We start from the raw sequence: 25,352 nt of genomic DNA on the forward strand, positions 1-25,352 counted from the left end.
TCTTGCTTTGCTTTCACAGATATTGAGATTGTACAATACCAGAAGTAGAACAATTAGTGGAGACAAAAAGCATATTAAGTAACTTATTAAATAAAACCTAAGGTAGATAAATCATTGGGAACTACCAGGTTGTATCTAAGGACTCCGAGTGAAGAAGCTCAGGAAGAAATGCTGGAGGCTCTGACAATCATTTTCCATGCCATTAAAGCAAAATCTTTTGTAAAGAAATCAATTATTTTAAAAGATATTCAGCTAGTTATGGGGGAAATGACAGAGAAGGCATAATTTAATATCTCCCAGGAGTGGGTTGGGAGGCTGGGGGTGGAGGACTGTAGAGGGCATTTAATTGGAAAGCGCGTAATAGAGATCCCATCGCCTTCCCAACTCCCCCATGTAAGTCGCTGTGGGGAACTTTGAGGTCAGCCTTCCTGTCCTTAGGCCAGCTGAGGCCCTTAAATGGCTAGTTAAGGGCCACTTGAGGGCCTCAGCCCGCCAGTGCTGGTATTCTCCCAGCAAAGGAAGGGGGAGGTGGCATACAGGCCGAGGGTGGGGTGGGGGTGGGGGGCTTCCTGTGCTCCATGGAGGAACCTGCCATTGGCAAGGGTCAACCCCACTGAAAGCCACCCCTCCTCCCTCCCCCACTGACCACTTGCCCTTCCTCCCCACTAACCATCCCTTCCCCCTTGCTGGGCCATGCCTAACTGGCCTTGGGGAGCCCACCACATTTACCTTTTCTTTGGACTTCCAATGCTTCTCCTGGTCTCCGGCCTACTACAGTACCAGTGGTGGCCACTGCTCCCTTTGTGTTGCTGGGACTGAAAAGCTACTGGCCCTCTGATTGGCCGGCAGTCATTGGAGGTGGGATCTTTACCCCCAAAGGCCGGGAACTCTGATGGCAAACAGTTAACTGCCTGACAGGCAATTCATTCTGGGCTTCCAGAAATGGCGAAGGTACATTTGCCACCTGATAAATTCACCCCAGAGAGTTAGCAGAAGAGTGGGATAAGAAGAAATGGTTCAGTTGCACAAAATGTCGGGTTGACAGACCACCACATTCCCGCCCACTCCCAACCTGGTCCCCATAAAGCGGGGGGGTGGGTAAACCCACTTGCCTGCTCCCATCCTTAGACCTATTGAGGGCTTTAAGTGGCCAACTGTTGCCCACTGAAGGCTGTAAATCTGCCTCCACTGCCAAATTACGCTTGGCAGTGGCCCTGGGAAAGAGTGGAAATGTTATTTTTTTACCAAGTTGGTGAAAAAGCAGGCAGGAAAGGGCGACATCATTTAGGTGGTGCCCGGTGTACAACAGGGGCACCCCCAAAATATTACCCATTTTGTGCCTCCCAGCCTGCCCTCCAAAACCTGCCCTACCGCCACCTTGCTCCCTTCCCTAGGATGCCCAATCCCTCTCCACCCTTAAAGCCCGGCACCTTGCAGATCTAGGCTCCAGCTTCAACCGCTGTGGTCCTCTCTGCAGGCCCAGCAGCACCTACTATTGAGTTCTGGCACTGCTGGAACTGCTGGAGCTGCCAGCCAATCAGGTTGTGTTATTGCTGCAGGGTAGCCTTTTTTAAAGCCAGTCAGTTTGGAACCAACTTTCCTTCCGGGGGTGGGAGGAAGGGATGGGCGTGAGCAGCATGTCCCTTGTAAAATCAAACCCTTGTATTCTATAATTGTATATGTAGGTAGCATAGAGTATTAATCATGGAAGCAATATTGTAACTTATATGGCTGAACATTTGGATCAGATCTGACAGAACAAAGAATAAAGACCAAGAAAGGAGGGCTGATTTTCAAATGCCAGCTGCCTGCTTCTCACCTGTAAAATGAGCAACTGGTCATTGGAAATCAGGGGTGGGGAAGTAGTGTTATCACCTCTGTTGCTCCATTGCCACCCAAAGCCCGCCTGATACAACTTTGAGGTGCAATTGTAAATAAATGAACAGCATGTTCTTAAAGGGACCACTGATAACTACTCCACAAAAAGCCCTGGAATATTTTGGGGCAACACTGGTTCCACAACAGTAATGCTGCCCACTGCCAACATTCCCCTTGAATTTGGTTCCCGCTCACCCCTTGGCCTTACCTGACACACAGCTAGGTATAGGAGATGAAAGATTTTGTGCCCTCCCACCAGTGAGCTGCAGCACAGTGCCTGCTTGATGCCCGCAGCTCATTAGCTACATTCAATTCAGGCCCAAACCCAAAAATGGTTTGCTCCTCCCCATACAGTTAGCAGGCTTATTTTGGGAGGAGGTTGAAAATCCTCTTGGTTCTTGTAAAGGTAATGATCACTTTTCAGTTCATTCATATTCTATGTGCACAACAAGCAATGTTAAAATTGCTGCTTGTTGAATTGTGTGCTTTCTAAGTCTGTTATCTGCATGGCCACAGCCTAATCTGCCTGTACTTGTTATACATTCTATCTTGTCATCAGTCGCAATTTGCTGGCCAAAATAATTAATGGGATTTGGACAACCAATGATTTGACTCAATATTTGTGATTCCGAGCAGAAAAAAATATCTCCCACTGCAAGATGGTGGGGAGGAGACACAAGAAAGCTATGACAACCTGAAGGAAGATGTTGATTAGAACAAAACAAAAACACCACTAACCAATCATTTCCATACCAAAAAGAAACACAATAATAAAAAAAAACTCTCCATTGTCAAGTTCCACAAATGTGGAAAATTAGCAGTTCAGTTTCTTATTCAACTAAGGCAGTGAAGTATAAGTTTCAGAATATGGATTGATATTTTGCTTTAGAAAAGTTAAATGAACAGGAAATACCCAAGTCTTCCAGTCTTCTTCTTGTTTTGTTTTAATGGATTAATAGATCCAATCGATTTAAAATAGACATGAGAATTACTCCTGAGACACAATAGCTGAGGCAATTAGAAATAAACAATGCTTGCTGACTAAACATTGTTAAACAGCATAATCTGGGAGAATCTGCCTTCCCTAATGAATAACCTCTTTTAATGGTTTGTGTTGTGACAATGAACATTAACTTTCAATCGATTGTTTAAAAAAGGAATAAAGCAATGACTAATTAATTATGTTCCTGCAACCAAATTAAATTTCCCATCACATATTGCAGTGGCCATTGATGACATAATCCTTTATAGTATTAAATTCATGTTTTATAATGCAATATTTTCCTCTAACCTCTAATGCATAAACCATCTTTCAAGATTTTGCCATTATAAATTCTTATACTGCATTTATAATGGAAATTACCTATGCAACCCTGTAACCCTGTAATTAAATCCTCTTGCAAATGATGGCTTTCATTTTCCAGCTCCCTAGCCTATATTATAAAGAAACACCTATTCTCCAACAACTCTTCTTTTCTATTTCTCAACATGCAAGTATTTCTATTTCGTGTTAAATAATAATATAAAATCAAATTATTATATGGGGAAAAGGACAGAGTTTAAAATGGGGATTGAATTACATCTGCATGTCTCGGCCTCATTATCCACTTCCCTCTAACTATGATTCGTTTGAAGATTGCACTTAGTTTCGATTTGCAAGGGGTAATTTTGATGTTGGGCAAATGTTGTGTAAAGGGAGTGATATGAGTTCAGTTGCCCATGCCAGCCAAAAGTCCATTGATTTTTGGTGCAACTGGATGATCCTGACAGTGGCTGGGGCTGGAAATTCCAGCCCAGACTTACCTTTTCATGTCGATGTCTTTTGCACAAAATCTATGGATGTTGTTTTCTATTTTTAGAAACTAGAGTGTTAATCTTACCTTTGATTTTGGTAATATTGAACAGCTGTGTAGTGGGTAAGACATTGGCCTTTTACCTCTGCAACCTGGGCTTAAGTTCAATTCAGATTCAAAAATGCAAGTTTTCTTTGTCTGGTGTATGGGTCCTGTGTAAAATGATGTTGGGAAGTCTTAATCTAGCTCCTAGTGGACAACAAGGGACTACATCACAATACTGGGCTTGGCCTAAATAGCCAAGTGGTTATAGTACTGGGTTTGTAACCCCAAGATCAAGAGTTCAAATCTCACACTGGTAAACTATGAAACAATGTAACTTCATCTGAAACAGATGGAAACGGGTTTGTACTCAAAAGAGTTACATCACAATACTGTTTCTAATATAGGTATTGATTGGTAAATTCACTCAGTCAGGATTAAGGATGGTCGGTGTGAAAAAGTGAGAAACGCGTGTTGTAAGAATATTCTTCTGTAGTTGGGGCTCAAGGACATTGTCGGGACAGACTCAAAGGAACTTTAATTGGCATTTAACTGTGCCATATATGTCACCTGGTAGGGCTTGACACTGACTTTAGAGCTTGAACTGAAATATGTTCCATTCTCAAGGACTAACATCCCTCAACTTTAGGGGCATATAAAGTAAATGTCAAATATTACATTTATCATGTGAGTTCATCCAGTAAGACTCCATTAGCCAAAGCGAAAGAAACCTGACCAATCAGGACAATAATGTTCATTTGCAACCCTGAAGATGTATAGCTGCCACTAACCAGTCAAATGGCAGCCATGGGCTGTAGGAAATTAAGTAGGGCAATGAATTGTAAATCTCGATTCAGTGTAAGGACATTTCTGGATTTTGAAGGGCTATTTTTTAGATCCATGATATAAGAATAAAAGTATTTACTTTAATATGTGAAATCAATCTTTTGAATATTGAAATCAGAACCAAAGGGAAAATTACAATTAATCTTTTAAAGAATATAGCATACATTTCTGTAATTCATATTGAATTTTAAAGCATACATCTTGTGAAAATCTACCCCTGCACCGTATCGCTGGTCAGCATAGGCATCGAAAAAAGGTTACTTAAAACTATAAGGCTCATTCTGTGACCTGCATTCACAGCCGACAAGACTCTGCAATGGGAACAGCACTGGGAGTACAGCCTTATGTAATTCAGGCTATATTTAATTAAGTATTTGATTATGTCTGGCCTCTTCTGCTCTTCCAATGATTCATTTAAGGTCCAAAGCTTGGGACATTATTTTCATTTTGCATGAAGGAAAATGAAATATCTGAGTGGCACACTGGAGCTTTTAAAAAGTTAATTCTGTTTAAAGCATCCTTTAATCAGCACTACTCCATTGATTAAGTACCAATGAGCCCACTGAAATAGAGTGTTTAAAGTTCAAATGGTGGTTGGTGGGGTGGTTATTAGCCTCCAGTCTTCTCAATCCATTGGCAACACAGAACTAGTTAAAGTAATAATTGTATGGGGAAAATATCACATTGAATTGATACTCTGCCAAAGCTGTTCACAGTTTTTAAATTAACTCCATTTCAATGGGTGGAATAATTTCTATCTGATCATATAAATTTGTCCATTAGAATAAATTGTCCACCTGCTCAATTATTCCTTAAAAACTCACTAATAAAGCTTTAACAAAAAATAAGCAGACTTCTGAAATAAAGTTGTTACCAATTTCACTTCTGTCTTGGTGCAGATATCAGGGAGTAGCTGAGAAAAGAAAAAAAAAGTTTATTTCCCTTTTTCCAGCAGTTCGTCATTGGAATTGACATTATTCGCATTAAAAAGAATTGGAAAACATGCCCCATGCATAAAGTGGCATTAAATGCTTTATGCTGATGTTTAGCTTTGCGTTAATAATAGAAAATGCAGGCAAAGGCAATATTCCTTCTAAGGAGTATTAAGGATTTTTTGCAAAGGAAAACAGAGGAAGAAAAAATCTTCCAATAATGCTAAAAACTGAGACAATCCCCAGGCAGCTTACTAAAATGTAATCATTTCTGGAAAAAGTGATTCTATTTTTTATTTGCTTTTTATAGAACAATAAATGTGCTAACATTCTGTATCAAGCACAATCAGAGATGATGCATTTTAATATTCTATTGCAGTTTGGCTTTCTTCCTGTTTAAATTTCTTCCTGTTGAAGAATTATTATTTTGAAGGAATGTTACTGAATATGATACATTCTGTTAAAACGTGGCATTGCTTGACTAGACGCATGACAACTTACATTTTTGGATTGATCATTTCCACGAGCCCTGGTGACACTTCTATGACCACCAAGATATCATTGAATTTGGAAACAATTATTAAATATGTTTTGATAAAAATGAACTTCTGCATGAAAATGGATTTCATAATCCACACGTCAGCGAACCAAATAATTGAAGACCTATGCTCCAGAACTTAGTGCGTCCCCAGCCAAGCTGTTCCAGTGCAGCTACAACACTGGCATCTACCCAACAAGGTGGAAAATTGCCCAGTTATGTCCTGCCCACAAAGTGTATGACAAATCCAACCTGGCCAATTACCGCCCCATCAAAATAATTGTATTGAAATGATACTCTCCCAAAGCTGTTCAATTTTTGAATTAGTTCCACTTCAATGGGTGGGATAACTTCTATCTGATTCTTTAAATTTATCCATTAGAAACCTGCTCAATTTTTCTTTAGAAGCTCACTAACCAGGCCGTAACAAACAAGGCCTTCTCAAAAAAACATCAGCAAAATGATAGAGGGTGTCATTGACAGGCCTATTCAGCAGCATTTACAGAAAAATAACCTGCTCATCAATCTTCAGTTTAGGTTTTGCCAGTGCCACTTGGCCCCTGAACTCATTATAGCCTTGGTCCAAACATGGACAAAAGATCTGAACCCAAGATACAAGGTGAAAGTGACAGCCCTTGAAATTAAGGCCTCATTTGACCAAGGATCAAGAACTCCTAATAAAATTGAAGTCAAGGGGAATCGAAAGGGTGGAGGGGAGTTGGGGGGTAAATGCTCCACTGATTGGAGTCATAATTAGTACAAAGGAAGATGGTTGTAGTTGCTGGAGGTCAATCATCTCAGCCTCACAACATCACTGTAGGAATCCTTAAGGGTAGTTTCCTGGACCCCACCATCTATAGCTGCTTCAACAATGACCTTTCCTCCTTCAGAAGGTCAGAGATGGGATTGCTCGCTGATGATTACACAATGCTCAGTATCTTTGAAACTTCTCAGATCCTGAAGCAGTCCATGTCGATAAGCAGCAAGACCTGGATACCATTCAGGCTTGGGTTGATATGTGGTATGTGGTTCGCACCACACAAGGTCCAGGCAATGACCAACAAGAGAGAATCTAACCATCTCTCCTTGACATTCAATGGCAATATTATCATTGAATCCATCATCATCAACATCTTAGGGGGTTACCATTGACCAGAAACCGAACTGGACTAGCCATATAAATACTGTGGCTACAAGAGCAGGTCAGAGGCTGGGAATTCTGCAGCGAATAACTCACCTCCTGACTCCCCAAAGCCTGTCCACCATCTACAAGATATGAGCCAGGAATGTGATGGAATACTCCCCACTTGCCTGGGTGAGTGTAGCTCCATCAACACTCAAGAAGATGAACACCATCCCAGGGGGGGAAATTGGATTTAACAGGGCCCGTTAAACCAAGATAAAAGCAAAATACTACAGATGCTGGAAATCTGAAACAATTACAAAAATTGATGGAAAAACTCAGCAGGTCTGACAGCATCTGTGAAGAGGAAGGCACTCTTCTCCACAGATGCTGTCAGACCTGCTGAGTTTTTCCATCAATTTTTGTTTTTGTCCTGTTAAAACAAGTTTAGCTTATCGACTCAAGCTACTGCCTCAGTAGTGAAGTTCTGACCCTAAAACAACTGATAAATTTAAAACTGAAATTGATATATCTTTCTTAGGCAAGGGTATTAGGGAGTTCAAAACCAAAATGGATAAATGGAGTTAAGATACAGATCAACCATAATCTAATTGAATAGTGGAACATACTTAATTGGCTGAATGGCCCACTATTTTCCTACGTTTATGGGCAGAATCATCCCAGATTTGCACGAAGTGTGGTAGCGGGCGGGTAAAATGACATTTTACCTGCCAGCCGCGATGCCATATCATCCCAAAGCCACCATATTATTTATGCACTCCCAGGAAACAAGCCATTTTGATGGCGCGCAGGCTCTCATTTGCCCATCCGCCATTACTCTGCCACTACATCACGACGGGTGCCACATTTAAAATCCAGCCGCAAGCACACATCTCAGTGCTTCCAGCCCACCACTGCTGCATGGAAGATATTGCCCTGAAACAGCCCCCAGGTTCAGTGACCTGTCCCTCAAGCACCTTTTGGATACCGTGGAGGCCTGCCGGGATGTCCTGTACCCCCGATCTGGCCACAAGATGGGCAGCAATATCACTAACCCAGCTTGGGAAGTGATGGCAGTCAGTGCCAACGTACTTCAAAAGAGGACAGCCAACCAGTGCCGCAAGAGGATGAATTACCTCATCCGTTCCGCCAGGGTAAGTCACTCTTCTCATCACTCTCAATTCACATAATCACAAACCCATCACATATCCACAGGGCCCTCACTCACTGCCGATTAAAGGGACATCACCATTCACCCTCTCACACTCATTGTCATTGTACTCATCCCATCCAAGGGACCACTCACCACCCACACAGACCAGGCACATTTATCATCTAGCTCGGCAAACATCCTGCTTACACTCTCTCCACCTCTATCCATGCGGAACAAGCTGGCACACAACAAAGAGAGGTGTCACTGACTGGAGGCAAAATGCCCAAAATCAATGTCCTCAAAGGCTTTGAAAACAGAGCAATCCAGCTGGCCGGCTATGATCTGGACCATTCCTGTGCTGATGGTGAGGTTGGCGGTGCTCCACTAAGTGAGGACCCAGCAGTGCAACATCCATCAAACAACAATGCTGTGAGTGATGTGTCCTGTTTCACAGGCCACTGCTATGCACTAATTATCTCCCCTTGCTTTCACAGGCACATATGCCAAACAGCCGACAATGTCCACAACCCAGAGCTTCCAATCAAGCCCAAAGAAACCTTTGGAGAGGAATCTGGAGGCACCCTCTTTGAAGTCCCATCACAGTGCTCACCCACCACCAGCGCAGAGACCTTGGTGGGACCTAGCTTTAGAACAGACCTGTGATCACAATCTTGTGAGCACATCGCACTGTCTGATTCACAGCAGGTGGTGACAGGGACTTCCCAGGTTTCTGGCACTCGGAGGACTGCTGGAGGCTGGAAATTTGCTGAGTCTGAGTCAGATGACAAGCCTCTGGACTCGGTCAAGTCTCAGTTGCTGGAGCTGCAAAGGCAAACTTGGGAACATCAGGAAGGGATGTCTGCTGCACTCCTCAGGTTGCAAGGCACGATGGAGGAGTCTGACGGCTTCACTCTGAAGTGATAGCAGCGGCATGCCAATGCACCAAGGTCAACACTAGTAGGATGGCAGCAGCCATGGAGATCTTGGTCCAGGATTTTGCTCCTGCACTGCTGTGCAGGCTCAATTCTATCACTGATACCATACTGGCCTCCAACAGTGTCTACATGACAGGGGTGCCGGGCAGCTCGATCTCGCTCCAGCTAACCCTTCTCCTCAAGGAGTCAGCCTGGGGCCTCTGGGCATCACAGGGAGGAGGATCAGCATTTGCATATTCCGGGCCCATACATCCAGGTGACTCTGCAAGTGTCCGGCCCATCCAACTCTGTTCTTCCTGTGACCTCAGCAGCTCCAGCTCCACAGGCCAAGGAGGGCGCCACAGTCACACAGCAGGACCCCAAAAGCAGGCCGGGGCCCTCCAAGTCTTAACCCTCCAGAGGATGACCACCAAGGTCATCACAGACAGGGCATCACAGTCAGCAGGCTGCCTCCATCTCTGCTGTGGATGGCCAGAGAGCATCAAGACATAGTGGCAGGGTTAGGAACGTTAAGGAGAATTAGTTGCACAACATGGGAATGGGTGTTGATCACTTGTAAATACTGTCCACTATTGTCAATAAACTCACAAGAATGTCTCCCTGCCTATGGCTCCTTGTTCTGCTGAGTAGTTTACTTGTCACTCAGATGTGAAACCTTTCTGCACAAGATAAAACAGGTGTCTCAGCCCAGGGCCTCTTTCCTGTGCTTTGTGCAGCCTTCAGACCACAGTGATGGTCCAGCTTCACACTCCCTGGACACATTACTGATGCCTGCACCTCGATGGTGCTTGTCATTGCTGCCAGAATGTAGTGGGCAGGCATCACAGAGTTCTCTCATTCTCCCTGTGTGCTCTCAGCACCTTTAAGGTGGGGCTGGCCCCTATCTCTTCAGCATCACCAGTGACCAGTGATGCTGAGCTCCTGAAGGGCTCAGGTGATGAAGGCAGACAAAGGATCAGATGCTTCTAAAGTTTCATGGCTGCATCTCCATGATATGACCCGGATCACAGAGCGCTGGTGAGCTGCCCTTGGCCAGACATTCTCAGAGGGTTTGTGAAGGTCTATGGAGTGTCTTCACTGAATATCATCATCATCCTCTGCAATCGAGCAACTATTCGGGCAAAGGCTGCGTCTCCATGACAGGACCATTCTCACAGAGCGTATTCGTGTTACCATAAGCCAGACTGGAGTCAAACCATCATAGATGCAATGTGAGGATCTATGGGATCACCTCACTGCAGGTCGTCATAATCCTCCACAAATCTAGCAGCTATGAAGGCCTCCTGAGCTGGCCTGCCTCATCTGGCCATGCGAGGGACTCATCCCCATCATCATTACCTCTGAGGACCTCCTCACCCTCATCCCTATCAATGTCCTCCTCATCGGAGGAGATATGCAGCTCTTCCATCTCCTCCTCAGCCGGCTTGTCTCCCGTTGGAGCGCCAGCTTGTAAAGGACGCAGCAGATGACAACGATGCGTGACACCCTCTGTGGACTGTATTGCAAGGCTCCACCAGACTGATCCAGGCACCATAACCTCATCTTCAGCATCCCGATGGTTTGCTCCACCAAGTTGCGAGCTGCAGCGTGTTATACCTTCGCTCTGCTGCAGTCTGAGGCCGCCGCACGGGTGTCATCAGCCATGGCCTCTGTGGGTAGCTCTTATCCCTGAGGAGCCATCCCTAAATCTGGAAGACCCCAAGGATCTGTGACCGATTCAGGACGTAGGCGTCGTGCACACTCCCTGGAAATCCTGCGCACATCTGCAAGACGCATTTCTGGTTGTCGCACGCCAGCTGCACATTCAGCAAGTGGAACCCCTTATAGTTGATGTAGTTCATCATGTGTTGTGATGGAGATCTGAGCACTACATGAGTGCAGTCAATCACACCCTGAACATGTGAGAAACCCAAGATCTGAGAGAATCTAATTGCTCTTGCATCCTGGTGAAATGCACAAAGTTGTGTGCCCTCGCAAAGATGGCATCCATGACCTCATGGATGCATTTGTGGATGGAGGCTTGTGATATCCCACAGAGGTCACCTGTGCCTGAAAGGAGCCATTGGTGTAGAAATTGAGTGCCACGGTCACTTTCACGGCCTCTGGTAGTGGATGCCCTCCATATCCCTGTGGCACCAAACCCTGCAGTAGCTGGCAGATGTGACTGCCCAGATCCCTAGACATGCACAATGTTCAGTGACACAGGTTCTTGGTCTTTTGCAGGAATGAAAGGTGGCATCTATAGATGAGTGTCACTAGGCGTCGGCCTGTGACGGCTCGTCGTGGCTCTTGGGTGGCATGTGCGGGATCTCCAGACACCCCTTCTTCGTGAGGTTGCTGCTCCTGCCTCTGCACAGCCAGGAGCCTCAGTCGCTCTCTCCTCCGTCATCTTTGCACTCTGTAGGCCATCAGGCATACAGCTAGTTCACCAGGCTCCATGGTCCTGATGTTGTACTCCTGCTGATGAAAGAGAGAGAGAGAGAGATGTGGTTAGCATGGGTACTAAGAACCTCTCCTGGTTAAGTGTGGCGGCCCCTTAACACATCTCAGAGAATGCTGGCCACTAATTGGATTAGCGCATTGCGTGGCTGCCCTGTTAGCTTGAACCATGAGGGAGGCTGGTCCAAGCTGGGATGCTGATGTTGCAAGGAGCTGTGAGCGCCTCCAGCAGTGACTGCTACATGACCAGCTTTAGCAAGGAGATTGTACGACATGTGCAGTCATCCAACTGCTCTGCAGTCCACTAAAATGCTCATGAATTTGCCATCTGTGCCTAGGGGGTTGATGGTGAGGGGGTGGGGGGAATGCTCTGGAGCACTTGGTGGCACGTTGGTGTCTCTGCATTGCTTGAGTGGGCAGATAAGCTCGGAGCCCGACTCCAATCATATCAATGTTGCTGCGCCTGAACTGTCTCAGCTGCAGAGGAATAGTCAATTTACACAAGTTTCCCTAATGCTTAGCCACTTCCCTTGCCCACCCAACCCCCCAACTCCGAATGCTTATGCGCCATATTCAGTGGCAGGGCTGACCTTCCCCCCCATCCCGCTCCCCGCAATCGCAACCAGTCGCCTCAACGGCAGGGCTGCCCTTGCCCCCACTCGTCCCCTTCACCTAAACGCCAGGGCTAACCTTAGCCCCAACCCTCCAACACCCCTGAAACTTGAGGTCCAACAGGTGACCCTGGTGAGCGCTGCACAACGTTGCTGTGCACTCACCTCCGAGTTCCCCTCAAAATGCAGGCCACCAAGTGCATGCCGTTTATGTGCTGTTGTGAGACACTTCATGTGATTTCCCGCTGATGTGGAAGGACGATCCAGCTGGGGGGGATGATTCCAGTGGGCTGGCCTGATAACGATATGCTGATGTATTACAATAAGGCTCCCGATGTCCAATGATGGGAAATGCAGCCCACCATTGGCAGGCTGAGTGGACAATCGCAAACTGGTTTTCCGGCGTTGTAAAACCGATTGCGCCATATTGCTCACGCCATCAATCACACCTGACGCCAGTGGGCATAGAAAATTCCACCCTACATTCCTATAACACATTAATTTCTTTATTTTACTTGGGACCTATGATGATTTTTCACTTCTAGATTCAAAATTCCATTCCTTCCAGGGAATTTTTATCCATGTTTCATGAAAAAAAATCATTGTGCTGGAGGAGTCATGTGCAGGTCTAATTCACTCTGACTGTTGGGCAATAAAGGTAAGTTCCACAAAATTAAACTTCAGATATTTTTCTTGTGATAACCATTGATGAGTTTGACAAACAATGATAAAAGTTGGAAAAGGAGAGGACGGGAATATTAAGGAAAAATAGAAAATGAAATGAAACAGAAACCAATAGAATGAAAAGGATGTGTTCAAGAGAGCAAGATATTGAAGGGGTTTAGCAAAGGAAGTGATGAGCTGTAGAAGCATGAGCAAGAAGTTAAATCAACAAGCTAGAGAAATAAACTACAAAGGAAGCTGGTGAAATGGAAAGGCATGGGAACACCACCACCTGCAAGTTCCCCTCCAAGCCACTCACCATCCTGACTTGGAAATATATCTCCGTTCCTTCACTGTCACTGGGACAAAATTCTGGAACTCACTCCCTAACAGCACTATGGATGTACCTACACTACATGGACTGCAGCGGTTCAAGAAGGTGGCTCACCACCACCTTCTCAAGGACAATTAGGAATGGGCAATATAAGCTGGCCTAGTCAGCAACGCTCACATCCTGTGAAAGAATTAAAAAACATAGCTTGATCAAGTGCAGATGCAGTTGGCAAGATGGAAATGAAACACCAAGGAACTCATATGTAAGCAGCTTATATCAAGGAACTTAGATGCAAGCCACAAGCAGTTGGATAAAACAGGCAATATGGGAAAGTGGTGAGAGGGAAATTAAAGTTCAATCATTGAGCTATAAAATGAAAGCAGATAGATGGAAATATCTAGAGCAATAGACAAAGAAATAAATAATTTTTATTTACATGTTATCTTAAGATCCTCAGGGCATCGAAAAGTACCTTAAAATCAATGGATCACTTCTGATGTGCAGTCACTGTTGCATGTGAGTGAAAATAGCAGCAATTCTGTGCACAAAGATATCCCATAAACAGCTAAAGAATTAATCACGATAGAATCTGCTTTTGTTGGTGTTGGTGGAGGGAGGAATGCTGGTCATCAGCCTACTACCATACATTCTCTTCCCTCCATTTGAGCAGGCTGGCAAACCGTAGCTTAATGACCCGGATTTTGCAGTAGCAATGATAGCGAAACTGTTGGCATGTGCTATCATTACACCTCCGAAACTTACAGCAACTTCTGGAATCCACATATGAGCAGTTGAGCTTGGAAATCTAGAAGCTGACGCCAGTGATTCTATTCTTCGTAGAAATCAATGAACTGATGAGAACCCCCACTTTTTTCCAATAGTCTCACTAAAAAAAATTGAAAAAGTTGCAATTTGTTGAGAGGGATAAGTGGTTTTAACAGATAATTACTCCAGAGCAAAATCTCTAGCCCTGAATAAAACTAATCTAATATTCCGGATTGTCAATTTTCTCCATGGTGCTAAATTTTTAAAATTATTTTTTAATTTATGGCATTGACGATTCTACATTAATCCCAGGTGTATGTCCCAATATTTATTTTTATCTCCATAAAATTATATTCAAAAGTGAAGGGTAATTAGTGCTTTTAACTTTTGTGTTTGTTGTCTGTGTGAATTCTTAAATCTTATTGGCTTCTTACCCTGCTTGATGGTTATCATAGCTGCTAGCTGCCCAGAGATTCCTTTGATTCAAATTAATTTCAAGAAAGATGAAACCTACTCCACGAATATTGTTAGATCCTTATGGGCAGCTTTCTTCAAATTTAGCAGTGAATGTATCACTTCACCACTGACTACCAAATCAGAGCCATTTTTTCTTTATTCATTCATGGGATGTGGGCATCGCTGGCTAGGCCAGCATTTGTTTCCCATCCCTAATTGCTCTTGTTCAGAGGGTATCTAAGAGGCAGCCATATTGCTGTGGGACTGGAGTCACATGTCGGCCAGACCATGTAAGGTCAGCAGATTTCCTTCCCTAAAAGACGTTAGTGAACCAGATGGGTTTTTACAATAATTGACAATGGTTTCATTGTCATCATTAGACTTTTAATTCCAGATTTTTATTGAATTCAAATTCCACCACCTGCTGTGGCGGGATTTGAACCCATTACCCTGGATTTCTGGATTACTAGCCCAGTAACAATACCACTACAGCATCACCTCCCCCATCTTAATCAAAACATGGCCTCACCAATAATACTCTCTTTGGTGCTACACTGAAGTTTCAGCCTTGATTACATGTTAAACATAGAAACATAGAAACTAGGAGCAGCAGTAGGCCCTTCGAGCCTGCTCCACCATTCATTATGATCATGGCTAATCCTCCAACTCAATAGCCTGCTCTCGCTTTTTCCCCATACCCTTTGATCCCTTTCACCCCAAGAGCTATATCTAACTCCTTCTTGAAAAAATACAATGTTTTGGTCTCAACTACTTTTCTGTGGTAACGAATTCCACAGGCTTACCAGTCTCTGGGTAAAGAAATTTCTCCTAAATGGTCTACCCCATATCCTCAGACTGGGACCCCTGGTTCTGGACTCCCCCACCATCGGGAACATCCTTCCTGCATCTACCCTGTCTAGTCCTGTTAGAATGTTATAGGTTTCTATGAGATCACCCTCATTCTTCTGAACTCTAGTGAATATATTCCTAATCGACTCAATCTCTCCTCATATGTTAGTCCCGCCATCCCAGAAATCAGTCGGGTAAACCTTCGCTGCAGTTCCTCCATAGCAAGTACATGCTTCCTCAGATAAGGAGACCAAAACTGCACACAATATTCCAGGTGTGGTCTCACCAAGGCCCTGTACAATTGCAGCAATTAAAGCTCATAGTGGGTCTGGAACCCCTAACTACCAAGGTAAGAGTGCTGCTAACTGAGCCAAACTAATATGGAAGGTGAGTAACATGAATATGTGCATCCACCACGCCCATTGGAGTTTAAAATGTGGAAGTAATTTTAACAAAAATAAGCTATTGTGAATAAATGTGTTTCACAGACTGCATGTAATCCAAAGTATTTTGCGCCAACAATTTTTTTTACCACTCAGAATGTAAGATTTTGGCTGTGCTTAATAATGATCTGGCATTCACTGATCAGACCAGGCTTCCCTGAGTTCAGTTACTTCAACATACTGTGTAGTCAGGAAGTTTCTAAACATTGGACTGTGACGCATAGGGCAGACCTTTTCTTTTATGAACAACTTCTGAGCTAAATGTACAGCTTTAAGCAGGTTATGATACATAACAAACAACTCTCCAACACAAGGGCTTAAATGTATTTCTCAACTAAATACATACACCAAAATCTTACTTTAAAGCTTTTTTTTTCCAAAAGCAATGTTCATTATTTTGCAATATTAATCTTTGTAATTGTTAAACTGGCAACACATTAAGTTCACCTCATTCTTATGAGCTCCAGCTGACATTTTTTGGTAATACCTCCAATATTAATGAAAAAAATTACCATTCCCATTCACTTGTCTAGTCTTTGCCTGAGCCTAGTCATGCCAGTAAGCTTCCCCTAAAATCATCGCACACCACTCTGAACTGCGGGGTGAAAATGGAAAGATCTCAGAAATAAGTGATTATTTGTATGCGCAGAATTGAAAAGAGACACCACCTCACCCCCAACCCTAAAACAAAGAATTCTCAAAATAATAGTCATCAGGGTAAATGATAGAATATCAAAAAGGAAACAATTAGGAGTACATTAATATAAGGCAAATTCATAAGCAAAATGGAGAGAGAGTCTTTGTCAAAACCCCATTTCCTGTTTTTTCATTTTTATTTCAGATTTTCAGCACTGGCAACAATTTTATCTAAATCGTAGAAAATATATGATGATTTGGCCCCCTACTCCAAAAAGGTGAAGCAAAGCATTAAGAAAGGGTATCATTGAGAGATTGCACTGCAGGGACAGACAGGTAATAGCAACAAAAATGAAAAGTTTAAAATAAAGGAATTAATAACAGATAGAAAAATATCATCAGAATGTATTAAATGCAGGTTCAGTATAACATCAATAACATTTTGCAATCTTATATCACAGATGCTGAACAGAATATAAATTTTGAATTCACTGACAGGGGTGAATCCAAATATATGGCACAGGTCTGTCTACAATACATAGCATTGTGAATAGAGCAGGGATTTTAAAATCTTGGATAAAACAGGTTATCTGGTAGATCTTGGGCTTAAATGTTCTCGTCCTGATGCAGGGCAGAAGTGTGTTGGATAGGCTTTAAAAATGGCGGGTGGGACTGAAATCCGTGATTCCCACCCCTATTCCCAGCATTGGTGATTTTCATCAGTGCAGGATAAGGGGGAAGATCAGGAGCCTGTACAAAACTTTCCCCATGTTGTCGTATCATTGGAGAAGTGGGCATTTCTGAACTTCTGCAATTTTGATGGGGAATTGTGCACTTTGGAGGCAACATGAATCACACCAGCACTGAGGTACTGTGAACCCTGGATAATCCATAGTTTGGTGGTTGGAACTGTATGAAAGATAAGTACAATAGGTGTTGCCTACATCACTCATAATCAAATGTTGTTGCATTAGTCATGTCTGTTCTTACTATAGTGATTGATCATAGTGCTTTGTTTTAGAAAGAGAAACCATTAATAATGTGGTTGCAAGGTTGTTAGTTCTGACAACTGGCAAGCTTTAAAGAAAAGGGACAGCACTGCGAAAGTGGAAAAGTCTTCAGATGCATCAGAGTACGTTATCCTCTGGATAAAGTTCCATTCTGCATTGTATACTATTGAAATCCAGACCTGGTTGTGTGAAATTTCCCCATTGCATATTTTTTCCCTTGAAGTTCAGCTCAGCCATCTTTTTGGCTGTTTAAACGCTTTGACAGATAGCTGCGCTTCTGTTTAAAGGTTATAATGAATTCTGTGTTGTAGGTTTGTTTATACGGTTGTTCATATAGTTATTTATAAAGTTGTTCAGTGGCATGTCATTATGAATGCTTGGGAACAACCCAGTTCATGGACGGATTCTGCTCAGCATGGTTTGTTGACATCGCTGTCAAGGGGAATGTGTGCATCTTTATCTTGACAGAGCTTTTCCAAGACACCCAAATGTTATTATAAGGCTTGTTTTGTCTGTTCAGAGTGGATAATGGATGAAAGGATTTTGGGGGCTAAGGGGGTTGAGGAAAGGCATGTAGGATATGGCGGGTTGGTGAGGAGGCTATGGATTGAGGGGAATATGGGGGCGCGGGGCTGATGGTAGGGTGGAAGGATGAAGGGATATGGAGGTTAAAGGTGGGTGAGAGGGTAAGGGGGTAGGGGGTGAGGATTAAGGGGGCCTCACATTAATCTCAGAACTAGGCCAATATCTTGGCAAACAGAAGTGGGCTTTTTAGCCTGGCCACTTCAGCATCACCCTGCCTTCATCTCTGCCTTGGGCACTACCGGGTAGGAGGTAGCATTGGAACATCAGGAAATCTCCCAACTCCTGATTCCCACAACAAAGATAGAAATCTGGTCCGTGGAGACTGATCTGCATTCCTCCTTGTCAAGCACTGATTGTAGAATATCTGTTGGGAGTCTGTCCACAATTTTGCCTGCATTAACAATGCCTTGCCATGACATGCCAAGCCAATTATAGCTCAGCCACTTCATCATAACTGTAGCACCAGAGCCAAGCACATCTCTGCAATTGTCCACCAAAGCTATTGCACACACACAACTGCACAAATGGGGGAGCATTTTTAGCTTGGTGGGCAGGCGCGCACCCGACCTGACCAAGCGTAAAATAACACGTGATGATGTCGGGTGAGCATCCCGACGTCATCGCACACTCGCGCGATATTCCTGTCAGCGGGCGCGCGCCGGAATCAGCAGCATGCCTGCCGACAATTAAAAGGCCTATTAAGGCCATGAAAAAGTTAACTGAGAGAAATTTTTCGTTGCCCATCCAATCTTACGGTCTTTGCATTTTTTAGAAAGCCTCATCTATAGACAGCAAATAAAAATGAAATCAAAATTTTTAAATTTAATTAATAACAGGTCCTTGCTCATGTGACAGAGTCTTAATTGGCCCACCAGCATGACATCGCAGTCTGACCCCTGCCTGGCCCCGCTGAGCCCACCCAACAAGCGAAAAATCGTCCCCAAGCTGAACAGAAATAAGTGTATGATTTGACAAGCTAGAAATGTTAATGATAGGAGTATTGGAACAGGAGTAGGCAAATTAGCTTCTTGAGCCTGTTTTGCCACATTTCAAAAAGATCATGATTGATCTGTGACCGAAAACATGTCTGTTAGTGCTTTTGGTTAATAAAAATTCATCAATCTAACAATCTAACATCAATCTATCACATCCTTCCTATAATGTGGCAACCAGAAATGCACACAGTACTTCAGTGTGGCCTCACCAAGGTTCTATACAACTCCAACATGACCTCCCTACTTTTGTAATCTATGCCTTGATTGATAAAGACAAGTGTCCCATATGCCTTTTTCACCACCGCACTAACATGCCCCTCCGCCTTCAGAGATCTAAGGACATACACTCCAAAGTCCCTTTGTTCCTCAGAACTTCCTAGTGTCATGCCGTTCATTGAATATTTCCTTGTCAAATTACTCCTTTCAAAGTGTATCACCTCACACTTTTCACGGTTAAATTCCATTTGCCACTTATCTGACCATTTCACCATCCCGTCTATATCTTCCAGTAGCCCAAGACACTCAGCAGCTGTGCAATGAAATCCCATTACAAATGCTTGACTGAATTCCAAACCCACTAATGGATTCAATTCTGTAGTGGTTGGTACATACACTAATGTCCTTTAGGGAAAGAAATCTGCTGCCTTACCTAATCTGGCCTACATGTGGCCCCAAACCCACAGCAATGTGGTTGACTCTTAAATGCCCTCTGAATAAGGGCAATTAGGGATGGACAATAAAACCTGGCCTAGCCAGCATGCCCACTTCCCATGAATGAATAAAAAGAAAAAGGCTATGAAGGGAACTTTAATCTTGGTTTGATTGACAGTTTTATGAGTCTGTAATTACTTTATCTTTCCTTGAATTAATTTTCCGATACCTGTTTGTTTATTTGACCAGGTTTAAGTGGTGTTAAGAGGACTAATTCTTTTTTCAAAGGGTGTATGAATGGCTGTTTGATTAACAGTTTTATGAACTTGTGAGAGGAGCAATTTTTTTCAAGGGACTTTGGATATGTGTTTGATTATTTTGATGATTTCATAAATATTTCACAAAGACTTATCATTTTGTTATAGGTTTCATTGGTTCTGTACCTAGTGAACACTGGAAGAGCGGGTATGGAGAATGCATGGGGGCTTGGAAGGTACATGGGGTGTATGGAAGATGTATGGGAGCAAGGATGGGGCATGGGAGGGGAGGAGAAATGACGTTGAGGATTAGGCAGCCTAACAACCATGTTGGAAACTGGACAGAACTCCTAGTGGGCAGAGGCAGCCTTCTAACCTGCACTCCTCAGCATTTGCTCACCTCCACTGTCAGCTTGTGTGTGCTTTGTGCAGTCATGGGCCCACCTCTAGTGTGCCCCCACCTCCACAGAATGAAAATACAACGGGCAGGAACTACCAGGACAGATACGGGATCATGGAATCGATTCACGATTCCCGCCTCGAAGATGAAAATCCGGAGTGGGGGACAAAGGTGTTGGGGGGATGTGAGGTTGGGAAGAGGGAGGAGGGAGTTTGGAGGAAGAGGATGTAAAGGGGCAATATGCAGCAAGTGGGGATGTAAGTTTAAGTGGGGGGAAGGTTTAAGGGAGGGAGTTTGGAGCGGGGAAGGTGTCTAGGGGAGGAGGGAATTCAGAGAGGGAACGTGTCTGGGTAACGAGGGAGTTCGGAGATGGAAGGTGTCCAGGGAGCGGAAGGTGTCCGGGGGAAGCAGGGAGTATGGGCAGAGGAGGGAGTAAGGGTGGAGCAGGGAGTAAGGGGCTGTTGTCCCAGTGAACATGCAAGGGAGGGGCCTGTCGAGTCAGTGACTGCCTCCTGGGGAGGGAATTGAGGGTGGGCATGGTAGGAGGGAATGGTGAGTATGAGAGAAGGCAAAGAGAGCTGGGAAGGTGGGAGGGTAAGGGTACATCAGTAACGTTAGAAGGGACAGCAGCGGTGGTTGGTGATGGCTTGGAGGCAGACACAGACCCTCAAGTTGGGAAGGAGGGCGTCAGGTAGGTCAATGTGCTTGGAGGTGGGATTCTCAGGAAGATAGGAAACATGCATCTGGACATCCTGGAATGTCAAGGGTTCGGGTTGGGAGGTGACAGTGGGGCAATGAAAGGGGATGTTGGGGGGCCGACATTGATGGGGAAAGGACATGGGCGACTGGGGGAGGGGAAAGGTCAGGGGAGTTAACAATATACTTCATGGTTGTCAAATTCAAAAGTGAGCAGAGCCTCGTGTTGGACGGGTACAAGTGCTACATTGGAGGGCAATGAATGAGTGAGAAGAGATGCAGGTCAGCTCAGATGGACAACTGAAAAAGAACCCCACCAGGCAGCATTAAAAATGCTTGGGACATTAAGATAAGGGTGATAGATGAAGGCTCTACATACTTTAGAATTTTATTTATTAATTCATGGGATGTGGACATCACTGACTGGGCCAGCATTTATTACCCATCCCTAGTTCAGAGAATATTTTAAGAGTCAACCACAGGCCAGACCAGGTAAGGACAGCAGATTTTCTTCCCTAAAGGACATTAGTGAACCAGATGGGTTTCCTTTACGACAATTAACAATGGTTTCACAGTCATCATTGGACTTTTAATTCCAGATTTTATTGAATTCAAACTTGACCAACTGCCTTTGTGGGGTTTGAATGCAGGTTCCAGAGCATTATGTTGGGTCTTGGTATTACCAGTCCAGTGGCAATGCCACTATACCACCACCTCCCCCCATGTGTGGGAGAGTGCTTGCATGAGACTCCGAAAGGCCTTGCCACCCATGCACTTCTCCTTCCAGAATCACTCGTGGTCTGGCCACATGCGCTGAAGTGCTGGTGGGGTGGGCAATGCAGTGGGAGGACTTACGAAGCCTGTCAATGAAACTGAAAGACAACCTTACACATTATTCAGTGAAAGTGAATATATTTTCAGATTATAAAGTGACAAAATTTGTTCACCCTTGTAACCACTTGTGATCAGAATTTCTTAACTTTTCTAGGCCCATCACTTCGAGGTGCTGGCTCCAGTATTAGGCTTAATTAGTGGCAAAAGTAACTGTCACAGGGCTGAGGATTGTTGTAAAGAATCAAGTATTAGAGATCAGTGGATCCAATATTGGCAGGATTGTCAACATTCAAGTAATTGCCTTAAGAGCACGAATAGAAAATGTATAACCACTTAACTGCTAAAGAATCATTCAGTCAGTTAAAGTCTAGCTTGAGAGAATTAGTAGTAAAGTACAGTCTTAATCATTTTGGGAAAGCCATAGTCTTTGTTAGAAAGCTATTTCCACCAGAGGGAGAGGGAGAATGAGAGAGAGAGAACACTTAACAGGCAGCTGTGAAGTGTGTAGCTTCAGCAGGTAAGGTGCGCTGGAAGCTGAGAGTTGGAAAAGATCCACTAGAGTTGAAGTCTTAAAGCTGCAAAGGAATTTGTAAGCTAAAATCTCAAAGGACATCTTGAGTTAAGAGACTAGGTTCAATGAACCAAGAACTCGGGATCCACGGGAGAACAAACTGACATGCATTGAACTTGTGTATTGTACCATGCCTCGACTAGTGAAATGTTAAGTATCACTTTTTATTGTTCAATAAACCCTGTTTGTTTGCATTCTAAATCAGTGATTGTCCCTTTTCCCAATATGGTCATTCCTCAACAAGAATTTTCTTACTTTGGGATTTATTACAGAGTCCAAATCCCTACAGGACCAAAGCCTACAAGAACAGGATAGATGAGTGAGATAGTGCTGGATATGATGCGGATGAAGGAGTTTTAGATTAGATGCAGCATGGGAGGTTAGCAAGGAGGGCATTTGAATATTCAAATCCAGATACAACAAAAGTGTCAAAATTTGAGCCTGCTGTAGATACTTCTTCTAGTTCACTGGCATCAGTTACTCCCTTTAAGCAATTTGGTGTCTGGAATTTCCATAGGGTTTGTTCTGATTTCATGTCAAAACTTAAATTCAACCCATCAGTATCTTAATTTTGAGAGTTGATTCACACTGTCCCATTTCATCTAAAATGGATTCTGATTAAGTAGTTTCCTCCTGTCATCTTAACATTAACCTACATTGCTGCTTTACAAGGGAAAAACAAACTTGCATTGTCTATCACTTTCTCATATTCTCAGAATGTCACTACAAATGTTACAACAAATTCATTATTTTTGATGCACACTATTATGTAGGAAAATGCAATAGCATTTGTGCACAGCAAGGTTCAAGAAACTATACATGGGATGAATAATCTGTCAATCTGTTTATAGTGGTGTCGATTAAGGAAGGAATGTTCGTCAGGATATTAGAAGAACAATACTAATTTAGTGTTCTAAACCTATTTCAGACTGGCAATCTTTCTCTTGCAGACTAATACCACATTGTCACAAGTCTCCAAGACAACAAACTGCAGCTACATTTCATATTCCTTGCCTTCAAGAATGAAGCTCTACCATTGCTAATGTTCAACGTGCCCTTATTTGCTTTCACTGCTTACACCTTCGACCCTGTAAGATGACTTAATTTGATAGAATTCTTACCCGTGTCAGAGAGTTGTGGGTTCAAGCCCACTCCAGGGACTTGAGCACAAAATCTATGCTGACACTCCAGTACAGTACTGAGGTAAAGCTATACTATGGGAAGTGTTTTTTTTTTGGATGAGACATTAAACTAAGGCCCTATTTGCCCCTTCAAGTGACTTGAAGATGCCATTACATTCTTTTGAAAAAGAGCATTTGTGTGCACTACTCTCAATAAAGCATCCCTAAAAGAGTACTGTAATTATAATACAAATTGCAAACCTTCCATGACCTTCTTTGTGATTTTTGGGCCATTTAAGCAGTTTTTCCTGGAATCCACTCAAAGTCTAGAAAAACTGTCTTATTTACAACAGTTCCAATAGTTTTCTTCATCATTTGCATTGCCCTTGATGTGAAGTCATTACAGAGAAATAGTTCACATTTTTTCACCTGTTGAATTAATGGAACTTTTATTAAGCATCCAAAAGCTTAAGACATTGAACCAATTTGCAGCATTGTTGCATTCCCAATGCATTCACTGGAAGCAGCATTTGGAATATATTGCAAGATAAATTTTGCCATGCAAACATCTATTCTCAAAGAGCATGCAAAGCAGTTTTCATGATTCGTCTTATTCCAACATGCAAGGTGATAGCCAGAACTGCACCTACCTCCTCAGTCCCAGTCCTGAAATCCATGTGCTACAGCACAAAGAAAAATGCTGCCTGTAAAACACAGGGACAGAAAGGCATCAGCCTAATCAGAGCACATTTAACTAAACGATAGTGAACGAGAAGGCTTGCATTATGGATGAATGCTGCAAATTATGTAAAGTTGTTTGCATATTCTATCCCTCAATGCATTGACATTCAGCTTTACAAAATAAAAATGAAGATTGAAATTTATTTCCAATTAGCAGAAAAAGAACTGACTTTAAATTAGGTCATGCATTGATCTAGAAGAGCATGAGCAAGTGTCTTAAGTATTAGAACTTCCTTTTTCTATTGCAGCATGGCTGATCAGTACATCTAACAATCGTAACTTGATGGACAAAATGTGTACATGATCCAACACTGGAATATACAATGGCTCAGATTTTGCAATCAGCAGCAAAGCAACGCGATCACAGCTAAACTCAAAGAAAATTGTCCAAAAGATCTAATGATTTCTGGAGGGTAGTTTTCACCTTTCCCTTTATTAATTTGAATCTAGTACCAAGTCAATGGGATCTCTAGGCATCCAACAACTAAACAGCCAGTCATATTGAAGAATTTTCATAGGCAGTAAACATGTAGTAAAATGCACTAATTATCCTTCACCTTTTAGCCATTTTACAGAGAGTGGAATAAAGATTGGGACATACTCATTAGATGCTGAAAGATAATAATCAGACTTTAAAAGATAATCATTTTGTTATATTAATAACTATGGAAAAACTTGGCATTACACAAATATAAAATTAGTTCACCAACACAAGGGAGGTTCTTCAGCAGTGGTTATGACGTAGTACACTGTTAAAAAGCCCAGTTACACCCCATTCAAAAAGTAACTATTTCAGGAGGTTTTAACAAAAAGGAAAGAAAGACTTGCATTATATAGTGCCTTTCATGACCACCAGACATCCAAAGCACTTTACAGGCATTAAAATACTCTGTTTTTGAAGTGATGTTACTGTTGCAACGTGGGAAACTTGGCAGACAATTTGTGCACGACAAACTCACATAAACAGCAATGGCCAGATACTCTATTTTTGTGATGTTGATTGAGGGATGTGCATTGGCCAGGTCACTCTTCTGCTCTTCTTTAAAATAGTGTCA

The 25,352-nt window shown here is 43.1% G+C and overlaps 1 protein-coding gene across 1 annotated transcript in view; it reads right to left on the bottom strand.

Moving 5' to 3' along the window:
* Positions 1–24,263, bottom strand: part of sntg1 (syntrophin, gamma 1) — a 226,029-nt gene extending 201,766 nt beyond the window's left edge. Inside the window, exons 1-2 of the mRNA XM_041190296.1 lie at positions 24,207–24,263; positions 5,434–5,472 (exon numbers count right to left, since the gene is read on the bottom strand). Coding sequence (XP_041046230.1) covers positions 5,434–5,472; positions 24,207–24,233 — 66 coding nt within the window. The 5' untranslated portion in view covers positions 24,234–24,263. The remainder of the gene's footprint in view (positions 1–5,433; positions 5,473–24,206) is intronic.
* Between the last annotated feature and the right edge of the window lie 1,089 nt (positions 24,264–25,352).

The sequence above is a fragment of the Carcharodon carcharias genome, chromosome 6, assembly GCF_017639515.1.
Source record: "Carcharodon carcharias isolate sCarCar2 chromosome 6, sCarCar2.pri, whole genome shotgun sequence".
NCBI lineage: Eukaryota > Metazoa > Chordata > Chondrichthyes > Lamniformes > Lamnidae > Carcharodon > Carcharodon carcharias.